Source organism: Marmota flaviventris, chromosome 6 (assembly GCF_047511675.1).
Source record: "Marmota flaviventris isolate mMarFla1 chromosome 6, mMarFla1.hap1, whole genome shotgun sequence".
NCBI classification, from domain to species: domain Eukaryota; kingdom Metazoa; phylum Chordata; class Mammalia; order Rodentia; family Sciuridae; genus Marmota; species Marmota flaviventris.
The window spans coordinates 60,662,808-60,682,554 of NC_092503.1; the positions used below are offsets into that span (position 1 = coordinate 60,662,808).

Below are 19,747 nucleotides of genomic sequence, written 5' to 3' on the forward strand. Positions count from 1 at the left end.
AATAATAATAATAATAATAATAATAATAATAATAGAAACTGTGCCTTTGTATTGGTTATATGCCACACCACCTTTTCAACATTTGAGGAAAACATCTCATGATAACTCAGAATTATGTATTTAATAGAAAAAAAAATTAAACACATTGTACACAGCATTTCTGAACTTGTGACATGACCATTTTCCAACTTCACCTATGTCTTTTCACACCAATCCATACAAAAGTGTCTTCCTGATTAATAAAAATAACTTCTTGGTATTTTATAAATGAACAAACAGCAATTTCTCTCCATTATATTTATTTTTTCTAATTATTCAGTTATAATAACAATGGGACCATTTTCTTCTTTCTTAGTTAAACATTAAGACCATTTTCACAATTTATTAAACTTTGTTAGTATGTCAACATACATAAAGATTTTGGCGTCATCCACTGGTATATTTAAATATAAAGGTTAAACAACGGAAATAGGAACAAATAGCTAGCAAAAATCTTTGTGTTAGTAATTGCTGTAGTTGAGGTAGTTCTTTTTATATAAGAAAAATAGAAGCAAAAAATAAGAGAAAAGGTTTGTAAGAAAAAGTTTCAGACTTTCTGTGCATCATTATATCAAAACTGTTTCCTCTTCTTCCTTCCTTAATCCTCCCCTCATTTTTCTTTCCTTCTGTCTTCCTCTCTCTTTCCATTCCTTCCTTTCTTCACTCTGAACTCCAGAGATAAATTTTGGTTTTTTAATATTATAAAATTAAAAATCTAATAGCACATATAGTAGAATTTAAGGTAGATGATGAGCAAAGAATGTTTTATATTGAATGAAAATGGACCATTATTAAGTAAGATTTATATTACTTAACTCTGGAGTGTCACATATAATTTTGAGAAATCACTCTAAGTTCAAAAACTAGTTGATACATGATATTTTTCCTATGTGATCATCCAAAATATATAACTGTAAATAGCCTATGTGCTCCTAAAAGGGGATGATTAAATATATCAGAGTATAGAAAGAAACAATTATTATGCATGCATTCTTAACCAGCATTTTATGGTATTTTTAATAAAATGGAGTGGACATGTACCATGTCAAATTAATACTAATATACGCAATATTAAACATTAGTTTAAATAAAACCACAATAAAAAAATGGAACTTATAAATTAAATGGGTCATGAAATATATCACCAACCATGAATTAAAGATCTCAAATTTTAAAAAGTAAATCATAATACATAAATAAATAATAATACAAGAGAATAAAGGAAAATGCATATAAATATATCATGAAATAGGGGCCAGGGTTATGGCTCACTTAATAGAGCTCTTGCCTAGCACATGTGAGGCACTGGGTTGTATCCCTGGCACCACATAAAAAAATAAAATAAAATAAAGATATTGTGTCCACCTTAGTTTTTAAAAAATATATGTCATCAAATAATGGTTGGATACTTGATGATTCTAAGAAATCTAAATGGGAATTTTTTAGTGTGCAAATCACAGTCTAAGTTTTAGTTTCTACATCCTCTATTTTAGTAACAAGTAATAAAAATGTATATATGATATGAAGTCAAGTCCAGGATCAGCTTCCAAATTGTAGAAGTGGGAAGGAAGTTGGTGGGGTGAAAATAAAATGAAATTGGCCATGAATTTATAATTCTCAAAGTCTGGTAATATGTACATGGAACTTCAATTTTCTTTTCTATTTTTACAGGTTCAAAAAGTTTTACAGCATAATGTTTAAGAAGTATAGAATCAACAAGAGAAAGAATTCAGGAAAATGTTAATAATATCTATCTCTAATTAGTAAAATTTGATATATTTTCATAGTATTTCCATGGTTTATAATTTTACATGAGACTATATTATTTATTTCAATACAGAAATACAATATATGCTATGCTCTTTAAAATCTATGCCATTTAAATTTCACCTTAAAAACCTTCACTAATCAAATAAAACACAATTATAAGCAACAAAGCAAACCATAGAATTTTATGGTCATTATATTTAAGAATGTAAATTCTGAGATACAGATGCAAAAAGTTTTATTTGACCTAAGCTTATATATAATCCTTTCTGAAAATAAACAAACTACCAAAAAATGAAGTGAGTAAACAGTAAAAGGATTATTTCACTTTGTTTTTAGTTTCTGAAATACAGCCAATATATTTCATATTTCGAAAACAAAGATAAATAAGTTTCTCTTTCATAAACATATTTGAACCTGCACAGTCAGATGGGGTCTCTGATATCAAATAGTAAATTCTATATTGGGGAAAATGTTTCTTACTATATTTAAAGACTACTAATTCTTATCTTTCTTATATGTTCATGTAGTTTTTTTTCAGGAATAGGAAGGAACAACACTCAATCAGATTATCTTTTCATTCAGATGTAAAAGTAAAACTTGGAGCAAAACAAAATTATAAACATGTTAAATATTCATGATTTCAGAAATTAATCACCATTCCTTTATTTATTAAAAATCTCACATAAATATATTTCAAAGTATAGTATAATAAGTTTCTATTTTCTCATGTGTGAAATACTATGACAGAATCTATCAATCAGGATTTACCAGTAGACTAGGCAGAGAGGGAATGTAAAGACTTTTAAAAGTGATCCCTCCCAGAACTATACAAAATTCCTCGAAGCAAGAAATACCCAGAGGAACAATAAGACCACAACTAATCAATATGAGGAAGAGATCAGTGGAGAGGTTAGAAGAAGATTCATCAAATATTTGAGACAATGAGGAAGAAAAAAAAATATACCTATTAATAAACACAGATTCTGAACTCATTCGTGACCCAAAATGTGCATTCAAAAAGACCAAAACCAAATATTTAGACCACTGACAGTATCTCAAGAGTCATTTCTTGGTGATTGGAATAGCCTTGAGTTCTGCTTCCTAATTAGAATGCTTATGTGCATGTGTGGTTCTGGCTCTTTGTTGTGGGCACTGAGGTAACATGGTTACACTAGCCCAATGGACACCATGATATTTTCACTTGTCAGTGAATCAAGACTAGGTATTTAAAAGAACCCGTATGAATATAGGAGCCTACTGGATAAGCAGCTTTATTTTAATCTGTGGGGAGGGAAGGAGAGAACATTCCTCTAAAGACATAGCTACAACTTTTCTTGTAAAACCAAATGTCATGGAAGTTTATATAGCAGAGTTCTTTAATATATTATTTCTGTTTGCAATAACAGAAATTTACTGTCTATTTGAAAATGAAACTTTTAGGGTTCAAGTCAACCTATCCCCCCCCCCAAAAAAAAAGGAATATCATACAATATCTGGATTCATGAAACTTTCTGCATCATTCTCATGATAATCATCATTCTCCTTGACCAAGTCATCGTTTGTACAGTAAATATCATTCCTAGATCATGAGGCGCTACATCTTCATATTCATTATCAGTGGGATAGTGAGAGACCCTTAATCTCACCCTTTGCTGAGTACTTGGATAAAAGCAATAGACACAAATTTTCAGAAAGTGTTCTCAATCACAAAACTTAGTCCATGGAGTTCTTGTCCTTCATCTTCCAGCAATTATTACTCTATCCCTACCTCACTGCAATATTTTAGAAGTTTTATTAGCCTAAATGATTAATATTCTTTGTCAATAGATGTCTAGGAAATTAGTACACAGCTTTTTTCCCCAAAAAATAATATATCTTTATTTTCAAGGACTTCTCTGGTTGTTTCTCATAGATCACAACAGCTTTTTAAAATATAATCTCCCTGTGTGTTTTTCACAGTGGCATATATTTATTCTTTATCTATCCTGTCTATTTAGAATAGACTCTTAATTTGAATGGTTCATTTTCCCCAAAATTCTAGAAAATCCCATCAATATTTTTAAAGATATGCTTCTTTGCAAGTCTTTCCACTGTCTTTTTCTTGAACTCCTGCTAAATGTATAAAATATCTCAATCTAGTCTCCATGGCTTTTAGAACTTTTTCATAAATTGTATCTTTTTGAATATTCTCTGTTGTTTGCTGACTAAACTAATAAGTATTCCACTTAGCTTTCTTTTTGCATTCAGTATACCTTATCTGTTGAGGTTTTTTGTTTTAAAACTCATATTTTAAATTTTAATTTTGTTGCTTAACATATATCTTTTATTATTATGCAATTTTTAATGATTATAGATATTTTATAGGTTTTAAAAATATTTTGCATTTAGATCTTTCTTTAAAATCTTTTTCAGTCTCACAAAATGTATTTCATAAGAACTGAATTCATAGCTATTCATAGCACAGTAGTGCATGCCTGTAATCTCAGGAGCTTGGGAGGCTGAGGCAGGAGTATCATGAGTTCAAACCCAGCCCTAGCAACTTAGTGAGACCCTAAGCAAATTAGGAAGGCTCTGTCACAAAATGAGATATAAAAAAGGCTTGGGATGTGGCTCAGTGGTTAAGCTCTCCTAGGTTTAATTCCTGGTACCAAAAAAAAAAAAAAAAAAACCAACAACCAAAAAAGAATTGAATTCATGTTCAGTGTTCAGATTGTTAATTTTCATGACAACATTTCATATCAAAACATGACTTCATTGTTGTCTCCATATAAATAAATAAATAAATCCTCACATGCACCTTTCTAGTGGTTCTGTTTTTCGTTCAACTCAATATCCTCTCCCTAGTCTTTCATCCACAGGTTTATTTTCTAAGTATGAACTGTGGTTTAAATCTCATAACTATATTTGTGGCATTTCTCACCTAGTCCCAAAACAATTAGCTCTCTTAAAAAAATTCCTAGTTGTATGGCTAATCTGTCTCTATTTTCTTAGACATGTAACTTTAAGATAAGTTGATGCCTAATGTTCCAATATTTTCATGCTGTGTTCATAAGCAAGAAAACTAAACTCAAAGCCATGGTTTCAAATAGTAAACCTCCTTAGAGTTGGATTTCACATAGAACATTTGTAAACCTTGGATAATTCTAGACAAACATGCACTGATTTTAGATCAGGTATCTGAGGCTTACCACTGTGGTTTGGTTTTGTTCATCCTGTATGGATTTTGTTATGGGCATTAATCAAAGAAAATCTGTCAAACCTTGATGTTACTACACCATCTTGGCAAGAAATAAAAAAGAAAATTTTGCCAAGTTTGCTTTAATATACATTCCCTCTGCTCACTCTTTCTTTAAGTTGGAAGTTAGTGGATGTAAAGCTAGCAAACAGTGCTGAGAAACAGTGACCCAAAAGAAGTAACTAAAGCATGAGGAGAATGTTATGGACAAAAGTATTTCAAAAACAAATTACAAGTGAGACAGAAACAAAGGCATACAGATAAAACCTGAAAAGTATCTATCAGAGTTTACTATTCTAGTCAGGTACACTGAAGAAGATAATGGCATTAGAACAGGCTTAGGTTTTGAGGGGGCAGTTGCTATGAAACAATAAAGATGAATTAATTTAATACTGAAAGAGAGTGGCTACTTCAAAAGCAACTGACAGTGTGTAGATGGGGAGAAATATAAGGATAAAAACAAATGATTAATCAACATATGCATTAGATGAGATCGAAAACAAGTGCAGTAAGGACAAATCAATTAATACAAAGAATAAAAATAAATGAATACCTCAATTATCTATCTAAAAGTTATTGTATTATAGATTGAAATAATGAAAATAATATAATTATAGGACTGTGTGGCTGAGAGGTCCCCAGAAATTAAAAGTACAAGAAGTTTAGTGTCCACGATGATGCATAATTCTCTTCCATGAGTTCACTGAATTCGCCAAGAAAAATGAAGTTGACTGATTTCAGTGAAGGGCTATGAGTCAGTTGCCAAAATTAACAGTGAATATGTACTTCTGATCAGGAAGTAAGTAGGCGATAACACAAGAAGAAAAAGAATGGTATATCCAGAGGAATAAGCCTCTAAAAAAAAAAAAAAAAAAAACATGATTTTTGTATGTTTGTTTGGGGGTTGTTTTGTTTGTTTTGTTTTATCCCTACAGGAGTGATAGAATAGAAACAGTTATGGAGACCATGGTGTACATTACATACTGAGCTATGTTGCCGTTTGTCTAAATTTGGGTACATGAATACATGAAGTGTGCTCTCATTTCTCCCTTGAAGTTGAGTACACAATATGCTTTACTTCAGTCAAGGGAATGTCAGCAGACGTAGTATGCTTTCACTTCTGGAAAGAAGCTTTTAAGAGACAATGTACAATTTACCATGTGCCCTCATTTCACTTCCCAGAAGAGAAAGTGCATCATGCCAGGGTTGCTCCATTAGCTTGGGTCCTTGAATGACAAAGCATGGATTAGAGCCCTCAGATGACCCGTCAACTATATACTTAGTGGGAATGAGAAACAACCTCTATAGGTATACATTACTAACTTTTTTTGTCTTGTTAGAGTGGAATAATCTAGCACTTGTGTCTAATCCAGGCAGCCAAAAGGATCTGAACTAGACTCAAAGTAAATAGAGAGTGACAGAGAACCAGCATAAACAGGGCTCCAGAGTGAATAGATGCACCAGGAGAGAGGCGAAACAGGACTGCAAACTATCAAGGAAGAGATTGGAAATGAAAGGAGATTATTAATGATGAAAGAGTAGAGGCATCTGAGAGGAATATGAATGACTTTGAAGAATGGCAAAGAGCAGTAAGTTGGGTTGGAGCAAAGTCAACACAGCTCAATGTATTCTGGAATTAAAAAAAAAAAATTCCAAGGAAAGTTAACTAGATGTGAGATGCTTAGAATTTTATACAGTTTATTAAATATGTAAGGTATATTTTCTAATCTCTCATGTTTTTCCACTACATTCTTAGACACACCGATTTGATGAGTGCAACTGGCTATAACCCTGTACTCTAAGTAGGAGGAAAAAAAACAAAACTTGTCTTATGGATGATTCCATCACTAAATTTTAGTGGGAATGAAGAGATTTCCTTATTTGTTTATTCTATTGATAACTTCCAGGGGGCAAGTGGGAGAGAGAATGATATAACTGAGTTTATGTTTTTCCCCCATTTCAGAGATTTTGCTAATATTTCTATAAAGAAAAACAAACTAATGAAACTAAAACTTATTGAGTATTTATAATGGTGCTCTTTCCAAGCACTTAATATATTTTATTTTATTTAATCCTTACTATGAAGTGCATGCATTTATCAAGCCCTTTTTAAAATAAGACAAGCAAGGCTCAGTTAACTTACACAAGTTACTTAAGATCACAGTTGTAGTAAGAAATGGAAGGAGATGTGGAAACTTGGCTGACTCCAGTCATTTTACAGAACATTTTTAGAGTCTTTTAGAAAAAAAAAAAAAAAAAAAACATTTGGTAGAACTGTTGTCTTTCAACACAGTATGAAAATGTGTTAAGAAATAATGAGGTAAAAAATGGATGTCATTGAGGAAATCAAATACAGGTGTGTGAAATCTTTGCTAAATTATCAATATTCATTTGATTTTTAAACATAAGGCATTGCCCTTGATTATAATATTGATTCTTTGTCTATTTAAATACCTATTTTGTGCTCAGATATTTTTATTCTTTCAAAACTGATTCTAGTACACATGTACATACATGTTATGTTTATGTTTATAGACATGCATAAGTACATACACAGATTTTTTTGTGCATATATATATATATATATATATTTTTTTTTTTTTTGCAAATGGAGAGGGGGCTTGTTTATTATAAAAGAAAAAAGGAATAACTCCTTAGGAATCTTAACAAAGAAAGGAATATTCTGCACTGGGAGGAAAGACACTAGGATACAACATTACAAGTATTTTCACTCCAGCCCTGTCCCCAACTCCTCCAAGAGGAGAGTGGAAAGAGATGGTTGAAGCAGACAATTTTGAAAAATTAGACTTAGAAATCCTACAAATTTGATTAAAATCTAAACTTCTGTTTTGCTTTTAAAAAATTTAATGTATCAAAAGGCCTGCTTTAGTGACATGCTAGTTTCACCAAAAAAATAACCCAAGGCCTTCTGCAGGAACGCTCTCATGTGGGCCAGCCAACTCGCTCCCAGAAACCCATGGACAATTATGCGGGTCTTAAACCTCGCCACTGGGCTCAGGTGACCACCAGTAATGTCATTCACCCGGCAGCCGTCCAGGGTCCACCTCTTTAAGAAGGGTGGACAGGGCAGGGCAACCCTAAAGTGGTAATGAAGACTAAGCGCCCCTAGTAAACTTTCCCAGTACCACACTCCCCACCCCTGCTCCAAAGGATCTCCTTTATTTCTAAACCAAAGTATTTGCCTCAAATTTAGCACCCAGGGACCAGGATGGTTTTCTCCCTTAGAAAAACACATACCCACACACCCATAATTTTTTTGTTTTTATATTTAAATATAAAAATACTACTCTGCTTTGTGTTATAAATGAAGGACCAAGCACTAAGATCTTTTCCTTTAAGACAGGGCTTTCTATCAGTTTACCCAGCTTTGTGTCCTCGGAAGGGAATGCAGCCCCAAGCAAGGGAAGTGCTGCAGTAGGAGACCAGGGCATTTCCCTCGCTGACTGCCACCCCACCTTCTCTATAGTTACAGCTTACGAAATAGAGCTTTCCACACGAGGGGGAATTCTAACCTAACCTCACCTGGCCTCCTCTTTCAGCAACCTTGAAGAAAATGTACCTCCCTGCTCCCCCAGAACATGCTGCATCCCACAGCCATGCCTAACAGACAGGCACCCCTTCCCACTAGCGCATTAAAAAAAAGCCTCACTGACAAGAAAAAGGGGCTGGGGGTGAAGAGATTAAAAACGTAACACCTCTATCCTGGCCAAAGAAAGCAAGATTAACTGGGCATGAGGAATAAAAAAAGACCTTGATATTCCACCCTTTGAGTTACAATCGGGACAAGCGGGATAACACAGAGGGTGAAGAGTTGGAGTGGGAGGCAGAACTAGGAGGGGCTTGAAGGCTGAGGTCTAGTCCATTTAGTTTTTGTATTGGAAGGGTTCATCTCCGGTTTCATTGAGAAGACACGTGCGGATGAGGGCTTCTGTCACTGAATAGGGGTCACAGTTGGCAGAGGGGCGACGGTCTTCAAAGTAACCCCTCCTCTCCTGGCCGACAGTCCGGGGAATGCGGATGCTGGCACTACGGTTGGCCACGCCAGCAGAAAAGTCGTTGATGTTGGAGGTTTCGTGGAATCCAGTTAGGCGCCGGGCATTGTCCAGGCCCCCCTTGGGATCATAGGCACGAATGTGGTACTGGTGCCGCTTGCTTAGTTTCTCAATGGCCTCCTCAATGTATTTCAGACCATTCTCCTCCCTCATGGCCTTGGTACTAAAGTTGGTGTGGCAGCCGGCACCATTCCAGTTTCCAGGAATGGGCTTGGGATCAAAGGTAGCTATCACTCCAAAGTCTTCACATACGCGATGCAAGATGAAACGGGCCACCCAGAGATGATCTCCCATGTGGATTCCTTCACAAGGTCCTATTTGGAATTCCCACTGGGCAGGCATGACCTCAGCATTTGTCCCCGTAATCATGACTCCAGCATACAAGCAGGCCCGGTAATGAGCTTCCACAATGTCTCTGCCATAGGCTTTGTCTGCTCCCACACCACAGTAATATGGACCTTGGGGACCAGGAAAGCCATTAGAAGGCCAACCAAAGGGATGACCATCTGTGCCCATGAGAGTGTATTCCTGTTCCATTCCAAACCAGGGATGCTGGTTGCTCACCATTTCCATTATCCGTTTACAGGTGTGCCTTAAATTGGTCTCTGCAGGCTTTCGGTTGTACTTGAAAACTTCACAGAACACTAGCTTGTTGGGATCCTTGCGGAAGGGGTCCCGAAACATGGCAGCAGGTACAAGATACATGTCACTATTGGAGCCTTCAGACTGAAAAGTACTAGAGCCATCAAAATTCCACTCAGGCAACTCTTCTACACTCTTGGGCTCAGAGTCCAGGGTGCGAGTCTTGCAGCGAAGTCCTTCTCCAGTACCATCAATCCAGATATACATAGCTTGGACTTTCTCACCCTGAGGCAGGGACATATACACCTGCTTGATGCCTTTGTTCAAGTGGGAACTTGCTGAGGTGGCCATGATGGAAGATGTTCTGGGCGGCGAGCAGGTGGCGGGCGGGCGGGCCGTGAGAGCGAGGTGAGGAGAGAGGAGAGGAGTTCGCCGGGGCGCTCAGCAGCTCCGCTCTTCTCCCATTCTCGGCTCTCTTGTGCATATATATAAATATATATATATATATATATATATATATATATATATATATATATATATATATATATATATATATAACATGTAAGTGTGTGTTTAGTTGTAATATTGCAATGCTGTCTTTAAAATAATTGTGCAGGCCAAGTTTGTTTATTTTTAATATAATCTGATTTGTATAAAGATAATTTGAAAATATCAGATCATTACTATTTGTGTGCATATTACATGTTCCATTTTAACTAGCCAGTTCAACCTCAGCTGTTATGACAAACCTAAACACGAATGATTTATAGAAAGAAATGTGTGAAAATGATTCTATCTAAAATAACATATACATAGAAACAAAATATTGTCCACTTAAGGTGGCAGAATGACCTAAAAGCTTTGGCTAGCAACAAGATTCATCATAATTCAAAAAATTCTTCACACAATGACAGATTGATTTGAAAACAGAAGGACACTGGGTATTTTGTTACTATGGCTATTCCTGGCAATTATCCAGGGATTACAACTGCACAGCCTTACAAACAGCATAGAAATTGACTGTTTTAACAAAGGGTCTCAGCAGGGTAATGAGTAGTGCACATTAATTCTCACTGTGCATTGATGAGCTCTCTTTGAACTTTGCCAACGTTTAAACAATGGTGACAGGTCTCTGGCACTTTCAGAATATGTGGATCCTGAATAGTGTGCAGAGATGAGGTCTTTGTGTGGGACTATTTGGGTTTTATTTGAAGGGGGGGATGTTTGTTTTGGTTTTGTTTGTTTTTTAGGAAACTGCACTTTAATAATGTAGAGTGGTTCTTAATTTAACTAGACTCAGGGATTTAAAGAAGCTTATGAAATTTCAGAAAATAATATTTACCACAAATATAACCTAAGGTAAAGAAACTAGAGTTACTCTTAAAGTAATATTTAAGATTATACATTCAAATTATAAGGTACAAAAAACTTTGTGAACTTTTCAATAACACCATGAGAGAAGAAAACGTACAGACAGGTCATATTAAGTTATTGATATTTCATTTTAAACTACAAAAAGCAATCTCATATTTCAACCTAATGTTAGTGTTTATATAATGAATAAATTCACCTAAATATTTTCTTCTTAAATATTGACTTATCAAATACTCACTTCAAAGTTTACATGTAGCTCAAATTGCATTTAAATTTGCAATGATGAACCCAAAGTGAGAGGTCCTTATACTGTATGTGTGTGTGTGTGTGTGTGTGTGTAGGGAAAGATTCTAGGAGAAAAGAAGAAAATATGATGCCACAGAAGGTCCGTGTTATAAAAAGGAATGGACAGTAAATGAATAAATCAAATGAATGTGTGAAATATGTTCAAAATATCTTCACTATAAACTAATAATTATTCCACAAAATAATATAAGTATTGAATTATTTGTGATATTAAATAAGAATCAGGTTAGAACTAAAATATAAGATTTCAGCAGGGGTTGAAGTTTAAGCTTTCTAAGTTCATTGTATTGTTTTTAAGAAAGAGCAAACATTGACAAATCAATAGTTTTTTGGTTTGCTTGCTAAAATTTCCATAAAAGTCACAAAAACAATAAATAAAAATAAACCTTTTTAGTGCAAACTGAAGGAGAAAAATAACAAGTCAAAATAAAATTATTCAAGCTAAAAAACAAGACAGATAAAGGAAGCAAATTTAGACAATAGAAATAAAACTTAGATAAAAGATAGTTTATTGATGCTTTACTAATCCCTTATCAATAAAACCAAGAAAAGTGCTTGTGGGAGGAGAATCTAGTTTGCAGAATAGGGGTCTGCAAACTCTAACTCCTCTGCAAACTTTGAATAGGAAACTACACAGTGAGGTAGGTGACTGAGTGTATACATTGAGGTTCAATATTAATCTGACAGACTTGGAACAACTCAGAGATTCTGATTCCTGAAACAGAAAGCAAGAAACAATTCAACAGTTCAATTTCAAACCTGGTGCCACCATGCTGGCACACATTGAAAAGAGGAGAAAGAAAGAAAGATAGAAAGAAAGAAAGGAAGGAAGGAAGGAAGGAAGGAAGGAAGGAAGGAAGGAAGGAAGGGTAAAAATAAAGAGAAGGGGGGTGTGGGGGAGGGGGGAGAGAGAGAGAGAGAGCACAAGCATGAGAGAGGGAAAGAGAGAGAAAGAAAGACAGGCAAATTTGGAAATTTTCAGTTGAAGAGGCAATCAGGCTGTACATAACTGACTGCATGTGTCAGCCGAATGGCTGGATGATCAGTGAGAAGTGCCCTGCTTCTCTTGACTAGGAGTGGAAAGGTGTGGCAGGAAGCCATTTTATAAAAGTTGCATTAGAGCATACAGTTTCAGGAAAGACAAATTCCTAAGTCTTAATTTCTTCTGTATATAGCAGCAAATTCTGTCATATGGGACACCACAGAAGCAAAGTCCTCTAAGTAATATTTATAGTAAGATTACTATGAGCTGAAGACTAAGGTAGGGGCAGAGTAGGTTGGGGGAATTCTGGAGTCCAGAAACACTGTGCTTTTCCTTCCATGCCCAGATCTCCCCAAGGGCATATGCACACACACACATATATAATATCCCTTGCCGGGGAGGGTTCCCACCACCACGATGAGCATTCTCCAACACCATTACCTCTGTACAAGACAGAAGTTCTACAGCTACTGGGTTTATGGCAGTGCTCACAGAGCCACCTTAACTGCACTAACCAAGGGCAACCAAGGATTGGAGTAATAGCATCCGGAACAGTGATAATGAATTCACAAATCACAGACCTTCCAAAGAGGGGACACTGTGGTTAGAGTAGGGACCATCTCCTTGCAGTCTGACACTATTTTTTGCATAGTGTCTTTCCCCCTAAGCAAAATATAATCTAGATATAGGGTAAAATAAATATGTGACACTTCATGCCAATACAGTGTTGCTTCCTCCATGCCCAGAGTTATTCAGAGGAAGTGAGTGTCTGGTTCTTGAAGTTTCAATAACCCCAACATCTAGAGCATTCCAAATGTGGAAATTCAGGAAAGACTTCCCTCCACCTTAGAATATTTGGCAAGAAGAAACTTTAATGTTTTCAATGTTAGTTTATGATTTCACTGCCTTCTGTATTGCTTTGTTTTGATTTGCCTCATATTTTATAAGGCAATTTATTACAAATTTTATGCATTTTTCTACTTTTAAGTTAACTCATTAATAGGATTTGTTCACACTTTTTTCTTTCTCATTCATTCTCTGCCCTTCTGTTTTGTCTTACTTCCTCTTCTCATTTCTTCGTTAGACTCTTTCGCCTCACCACAAAATTTTTCTTTCTCTTCTTTTTCAGTATTTATTTGCTTTCTTTTTTTATGTTCTCTATGGCTTAGTATTAATTTTAAATCCTTTATTGCATGATTTTTCAAAAATTTCTATATTATTAGCCTTTCCTTCTCTTTGAAAAATAGAGTTGTACAGAGCATTTTTAATAAGTTTTCATTATATGTTAGTATAAGATCTTCTTTCAAGTTATAGCTGATATTGATGGGTAGTCTTTCCTCTCAAACATGCTGGGGATTGAATATATCATTTTGAACTTGTTAAGTGGGTTCCTAGAGGATGATATATACCTACAGTCTGTTGAAGAGCATAAAGAAAAAGAAGCATACTAAAAATGTTATACCCTCTATAACAGTGGAAGAAATATCCATCTTAACAGGTTCACAAATCTCAACATAGAGACATAAGAAACATGAGAAAATAAAGTAATAAGATAATCATAAAAACTAATACTCCCTAATAACTGAATCCACAAGTATCAAAACAGAGAAAATGCTGGACAAAGAATTCATAAAGTTCATTCTCAAAATGTTCCATGAATAAAAAGAACAACTAAGGAATGCAGTAAGAGAGACAATACAAGATATGAAAGAACATTTTGATAGAGCTTTAGTCTAAAAAAGAACCAAACAGAAATCTTGAAAATGAAAACTCAATAAGTCACATAAAAAACATATTTAACAATCTCATCACAAGACTGGTTTAAGTAGAACAAAGCCTGTTGGGGATTAAAGAAGTAAATAAAATAGAGCATTTTAACAATAGCAAATAAAAATTTAAGAAACTATGAGCAGAATATATAAGAGCACTGGGAAAACATTAAATGATCAAATTTAAGATTCCTATATCTTAATAAATAAGTGGAGATACAGACTAATGACCTAAAAATACTTATTCAGTGAAAAAAAAATAGAACAAAATTTCCCAAATCTTGGGAATGCAATGGATATTCAAGAACTGGAGTTATTTAGCTCTCCAAATACACATGAAAAGAATTTCACCATGATATATTATAATTAAGATGCCAAAAATTCAGAAAAAATTTAAAACCATTGAAATGTCAAGCCACATATAAAAGGCAAACCCATCAGATTAACAGAAAATTTCTTGTAAGTAACTCAAAAGGTCAAGAGGGAATGGAATGATATATTTCAAGTACTAAGAGAAAGCAACTATCAACCTAGATTACTATATCCAGCAAATCTCTCCTTCAAATTGAAGATAAATAGGAAGTAAAGAAATTCCTGACACAAAGTTAGCATTGCAGAACACACTTAAAGAAATAGTCCAAGAAACAGAAGATACAAATAATGAAGAGACGATATGAAATAATAAATATCATTAAACAGTAATCAGATGAGAATTAGGAACAAAACAAACATTAGGAATAAAAGAATATAAGAAAAAGTAAAACATACTTCATAGAAACACTGGCAGATAGATTAAAAGGCAAAACCCAACTCTACTTTGTGTACAATAACACACCTTACTGGCAAAAACCCTGATACACTGAAAGTAAAAGGTTGTAAAATGATATTTGATGTGAATGGAAATTGAAAGCAAGCAGGAGTAGCTATTCTAATATTCAACATAGCAGACATCAAGCCAAGGCTAATCAAAGGGAACAAGAAGATCACTAAAAATTGGTAGAGAGAATAATCAAAGATAAAGACATAACAATTGTAAATATTTATGCCATTAATACTGTTGCCCTCAACTTCATAAAACTAAAACTACTACATATAATGGGATTGACAGATTCCAATACAATAATAGTTAATGACTTTGGTATACCAGTATGACCAGATAGATCATTCAAGAAAAAAAAAAATCAACAAAGTAACTATAAACTATACTATACACTAAATAGGCTTAACAGACATCTACATGTATTTTAATCAACAAGAGCTGAATATAATTTCTTTTCAGCTAAATAGATCATCTATTAAACCACAATAAAATCTTGGAAAAATAAAAATTTGAAACAATTACTTGAATGTTATCAGATCACAATGGAATAAAATTAGAGAAAAATAGCAAGATAAACAGCAGAAATTATACAAACACATGGAAATTGAACAATATATTTTAGAAAGATGAGTCATCAAATAAATCAAGGAAGAAATTTAAAATTACATAGAATTCACTGAGAGTATAAAAAGGACATATGAAAACTTGTAGGATACAGTGGGGGCAGTTCTATGAGTAAAGTTGATGGCTGAAGTACCTACATTAAAAAATCAAATGATCCCAATTAAAGATCTTAATGCATCTCAATTTCTTAGAAAAATAAGAACTAAGTGCTTCTTAGAAAAATAAGAACTAAGCACAAAACCAGTAGAAGAAAAGAAAGAATGAAGATAAGAGCTTAAATTAATGAAATAAAGCATAGAAGAATATAAAAAATCAATTAAAGAAAGAGTTTGTGCTTTAAAAATATAAAGAAGATTGATAAACACTTAGTCAAACCAACAAAAAGAGAGATGAATTAAATTATAAAATTATATAGAAGAAGGGGGTAGTCCAATGAAAGTCACAAGCACTATTTTAAAAACTTTTATATTCCAATAAGTTGGAAAATCTAAGAAATAAAATGAATCAAGAAGATATAGAAAACCTAAATAGATTAATAACAATAAAATTGAAACACTAATAAAAACTCTCCCAACCAGAACCAAACATATTCACAGTGATATTTTACAATGCCTTTGAAGAAGAACCAACACAAATGCTCCTTAAATAAATCCATGATAGAAAGGAAAGAATGTTTCCAAATGGATTCTACAAAGCTAGTGTCATCCTGATTCCAAAACCAAATAAGGACACACCAAGGAAAGGAAATTGCTAGCCAATTATCCTCAATGAACACAGATGCATAAATCCTTAATACGTGGAAAGTGAATGCAATAGTGATAATACATTAAAAATGTCATACACCATTAACAATTCTATGTCACTGCAGGGATGCATGGAAAGTTCAACATATGAAAATCAATAAATGTAATATGGCATGTAAATAGAATCCATGACAAAAACCACATGATCATCTCAATAGATGCAGAAAAGTCTTTGAAAGAATTCAATACCTCGTCATGATAAAAAAAAAAAAAAAACTATGAAGAATCTAAAGTTGAAGAACTTACCTAAACATCATAAACATCTTACCTAAAGTTACGTAAACATCTGACAACTCAAAGCCAACATCATAGTGAATGGGGAAAGACAGCTCATTTTCCAAAAACCAGGTATAAGACAAGGGCATATAATCTCATAACACCTATGCAATATAGTACTTAAAAATTTTAGGCAAAGGAATTAGACAAGAGAAAGAAATAAAGTGATACAAGAAGGAAAGGGAGAACTCAAATCATCACTGTGTGCAATTATATTATCCTATACTTAGAAAATCTTAAAAGTTCCACCAGAAAACTCCTAGAAGGGAGAAACAAATTCAGTAAAGTAACGGTATATAAAATCAATAGTTTTTTTTTTTTAATATGCCAAAAATTAATCACTGAGAAAGAAACCAGGGGAATAATTCCATTTACAGTATCCTAGTAAAAGCCCAAAACACCTAGGAATAAATCTAACTAAAGAGATAAAAGACCTCTACACTGAAAATTACAGAATGCTGAGTAAAGACATTGAAGAAGACACTAGAAGACAGAAAGACTTTCCATGTTCATAAATAAGCATAATTAATGTTCTTAAAATGGTCATGTGATGAAAAGTGATCTACAGAGTCAGAGCAATCCCCATTAAGATACCAATAATATTATTCACAGAACTAGAAAAAAATCCTAAAATTTACATGGAATAACATAAGACTCAGAACAGACAAAGCATCGTAAGTAAAAGACCACTGCTGATTTTAAATTATACTACTGAGTCATAGTAACAAAAATATCATGGTACTGGCATAAAAATAAGAGACTTATATCAATGAAATAGAAGACACAAAGTAAAAACCACACAGCTGCAATCATCTGATTCTTGATAAATATGCCAATGTGCCAGAAACATATGTTGGATAAAAGCCTCCTTAACAACATGTGCTAGAAAAACTGGATATATATATTTAGAAGAATGAAACTAGATCCCTCTCTTATCCTGTACAATAATCAACTCAAAATGGATCAAAACCTTAGATTAAGAGTATAAATTTTGCAACTCAAAAAAAAAAAAGGAAAGACTTCAACATACAGATACAGGCAAGGACTTCCTGAATATGACTTTGCAGCTCAGACAATAATAGCAATAATCAATAAGTGGGATAGCATCAAATTACAATGTTTCTGTATTCCTACCAGCTCAGGAGGCTGAGGCAGGAGGATCATGATTTCAAAGCCAGCCTCAACAACAGTGAGACACTAAGCAACTCAATGAGACCCTATATCTAAATAAAACACAAAATAGGGCTAAGGATATGGCTCAGTGGTTGAGTGCCCCTGAGTTTAATCCCTGGTGTATACACACACACACACACACACACACACACACAAGAATATATACTGAATTTAAAAACTCAATACAAAAAATATCAATTCTGCTTATGGACACATGAAATGAACAAATACGTTTCAGAATAAGAACAAATGGCCAATAACTATAGGAAGAAATGATTAACATCTTCAGCCATCAGGGAAATGCAAATCAAAACTACATTGGGATTCCTTCTAACTCCTGTCAGAGTGGCAATCATCAAGAATGTAAATGATAATAAATACTGGTGAAGATGCAGGGGCAAAGGAAGTCTTGTACAAACTGGGAATGTAAATTGGCATATTCAATATGAAAATCAACAAGGAGGTACCTCCAAAAACTAAAAATACAACTACCATATGATCCAGCTAGACCATTTCTCAATATTTATCTGAAGTAATTAATTCTTTAAATTCGGCATACTTTAGAGATACATACATATCCATGTTTATCACTATATAATTCACTACATAATTCAACCATATTATGGAATCATCCTATGTGTCTGTCAACACATGGAAAATGGATAAGGAAAATGTGGTATGTATACAAATGGAGTTTTATTCAGCCAAAAAAATAAATTATGTCATTTGCAGAAATATGGATGGAACTGGAAAGTATTGTGGAAAAAAAGTCAGACTCAGAAAGACGATGAGTATTATATATTTTTGCTATATGTGAAGACTAGAGAAAAAGAAAATTAAAAAAAAAAAGACAACGACATGAAAGTAGAAAGTAAAAGTGACTCCACTAGGGTAAAGGAAAGGAATCAAGGGGAGGGAAGATGGGAAGATAAGGTATGTACTGGGGAGTGAAATTGTCAAATTACATGACACATATATATATACGAATATGTCACAATGAAACCCATCCCATTATTCTGTACAATTAACATACAACTATAAAAATATCTAAAAAATTCAGAAAGAAAAGTCAGCAGTTCCTCCTCTATTAATGCTCTTTGTTCAAGGAAATGTAAATACTTTCCAGAAGAACTTAAATAATAAGAAAAGTAATGCTATTAATAGTTAACAGAAGGAAAGTAGTAGGATTTTTTTCTTTAAAAAAAAAAATAACAACCCATTCAATTGCTCTATAACATCTTTGAGATATTTTTGTTTTGTCTGAGCAAAAGTATAATTTTCCACCTAGCAAATTGAAAGAAACAAATACTATGTGTTGGTTTTATACCTATGCAAGAATGCAGATTCTCAATCCCTTCCATTAGTGCATAGGAAGAAAAAGCTCCATCATATAGATATGGTTTCCCAGGCTGTATGCTTTTTCCTGTTTACTGATTTGTTAATTGGATTCTAATAGCACCCATCAGTTAGTATTAAGACAAACAAGGAGTCCTGGTTCCTCTTATACTCACTTTGAAAATTAATATTCCTTTTTAAAGTCAGGCGATTGTGTTTGGCTAGTTCAATAATCCTTAAATACATGTATAATAAACATTGAGATCCTGTGTACCAAAGATGCAGACCCAGAATCAAGAGATTTGCACTGTGGAATCTGTCATGCATGGCCCTGTTGAGTAGCTGATGTCTATTTTAAACATGCTGACTCCACCTTCTCCTGAGTTCACATCAGCACATAAATCAGCTGATTATCAGATATCTTAAAAATATATTAATTTTCACATTATTTAAATGTTGGTTGAAAATAAACATAAAATTACTTTTTCTGTGTAATATTTTGTGTAGGAAAGATAATAAAATGTATGAGAGGAAGTTGAGAGTAATTAAATGACAATAGGAAACAAGATGGAGAAGATAAAATGAG

The 19,747-nt window shown here is 33.7% G+C and overlaps 2 protein-coding genes across 4 annotated transcripts in view; both read right to left on the reverse strand.

The window, feature by feature from the left end:
- Positions 1–19,747, reverse strand: part of Grik2 (glutamate ionotropic receptor kainate type subunit 2) — a 677,012-nt gene that overhangs the window by 207,499 nt on the left and 449,766 nt on the right. The window lies entirely within an intron of this gene.
- Positions 7,654–10,169, reverse strand: LOC114103350 (glutamine synthetase). The gene has a single exon (XM_034636314.2). The coding sequence runs from the start codon at positions 10,048–10,050 to the stop codon at positions 8,929–8,931; it is 1,122 nt and encodes a 373-aa protein (XP_034492205.2). The 5' UTR covers positions 10,051–10,169; the 3' UTR covers positions 7,654–8,928.

Excerpts from the sequence above, each read along its gene's own strand:
- LOC114103350 (XM_034636314.2), bottom strand. The coding sequence starts at position 10,050 with ATGGCCACCTCAGCAAGTTCCCACTTGAACAAAGGCATCAAGCAGGTG.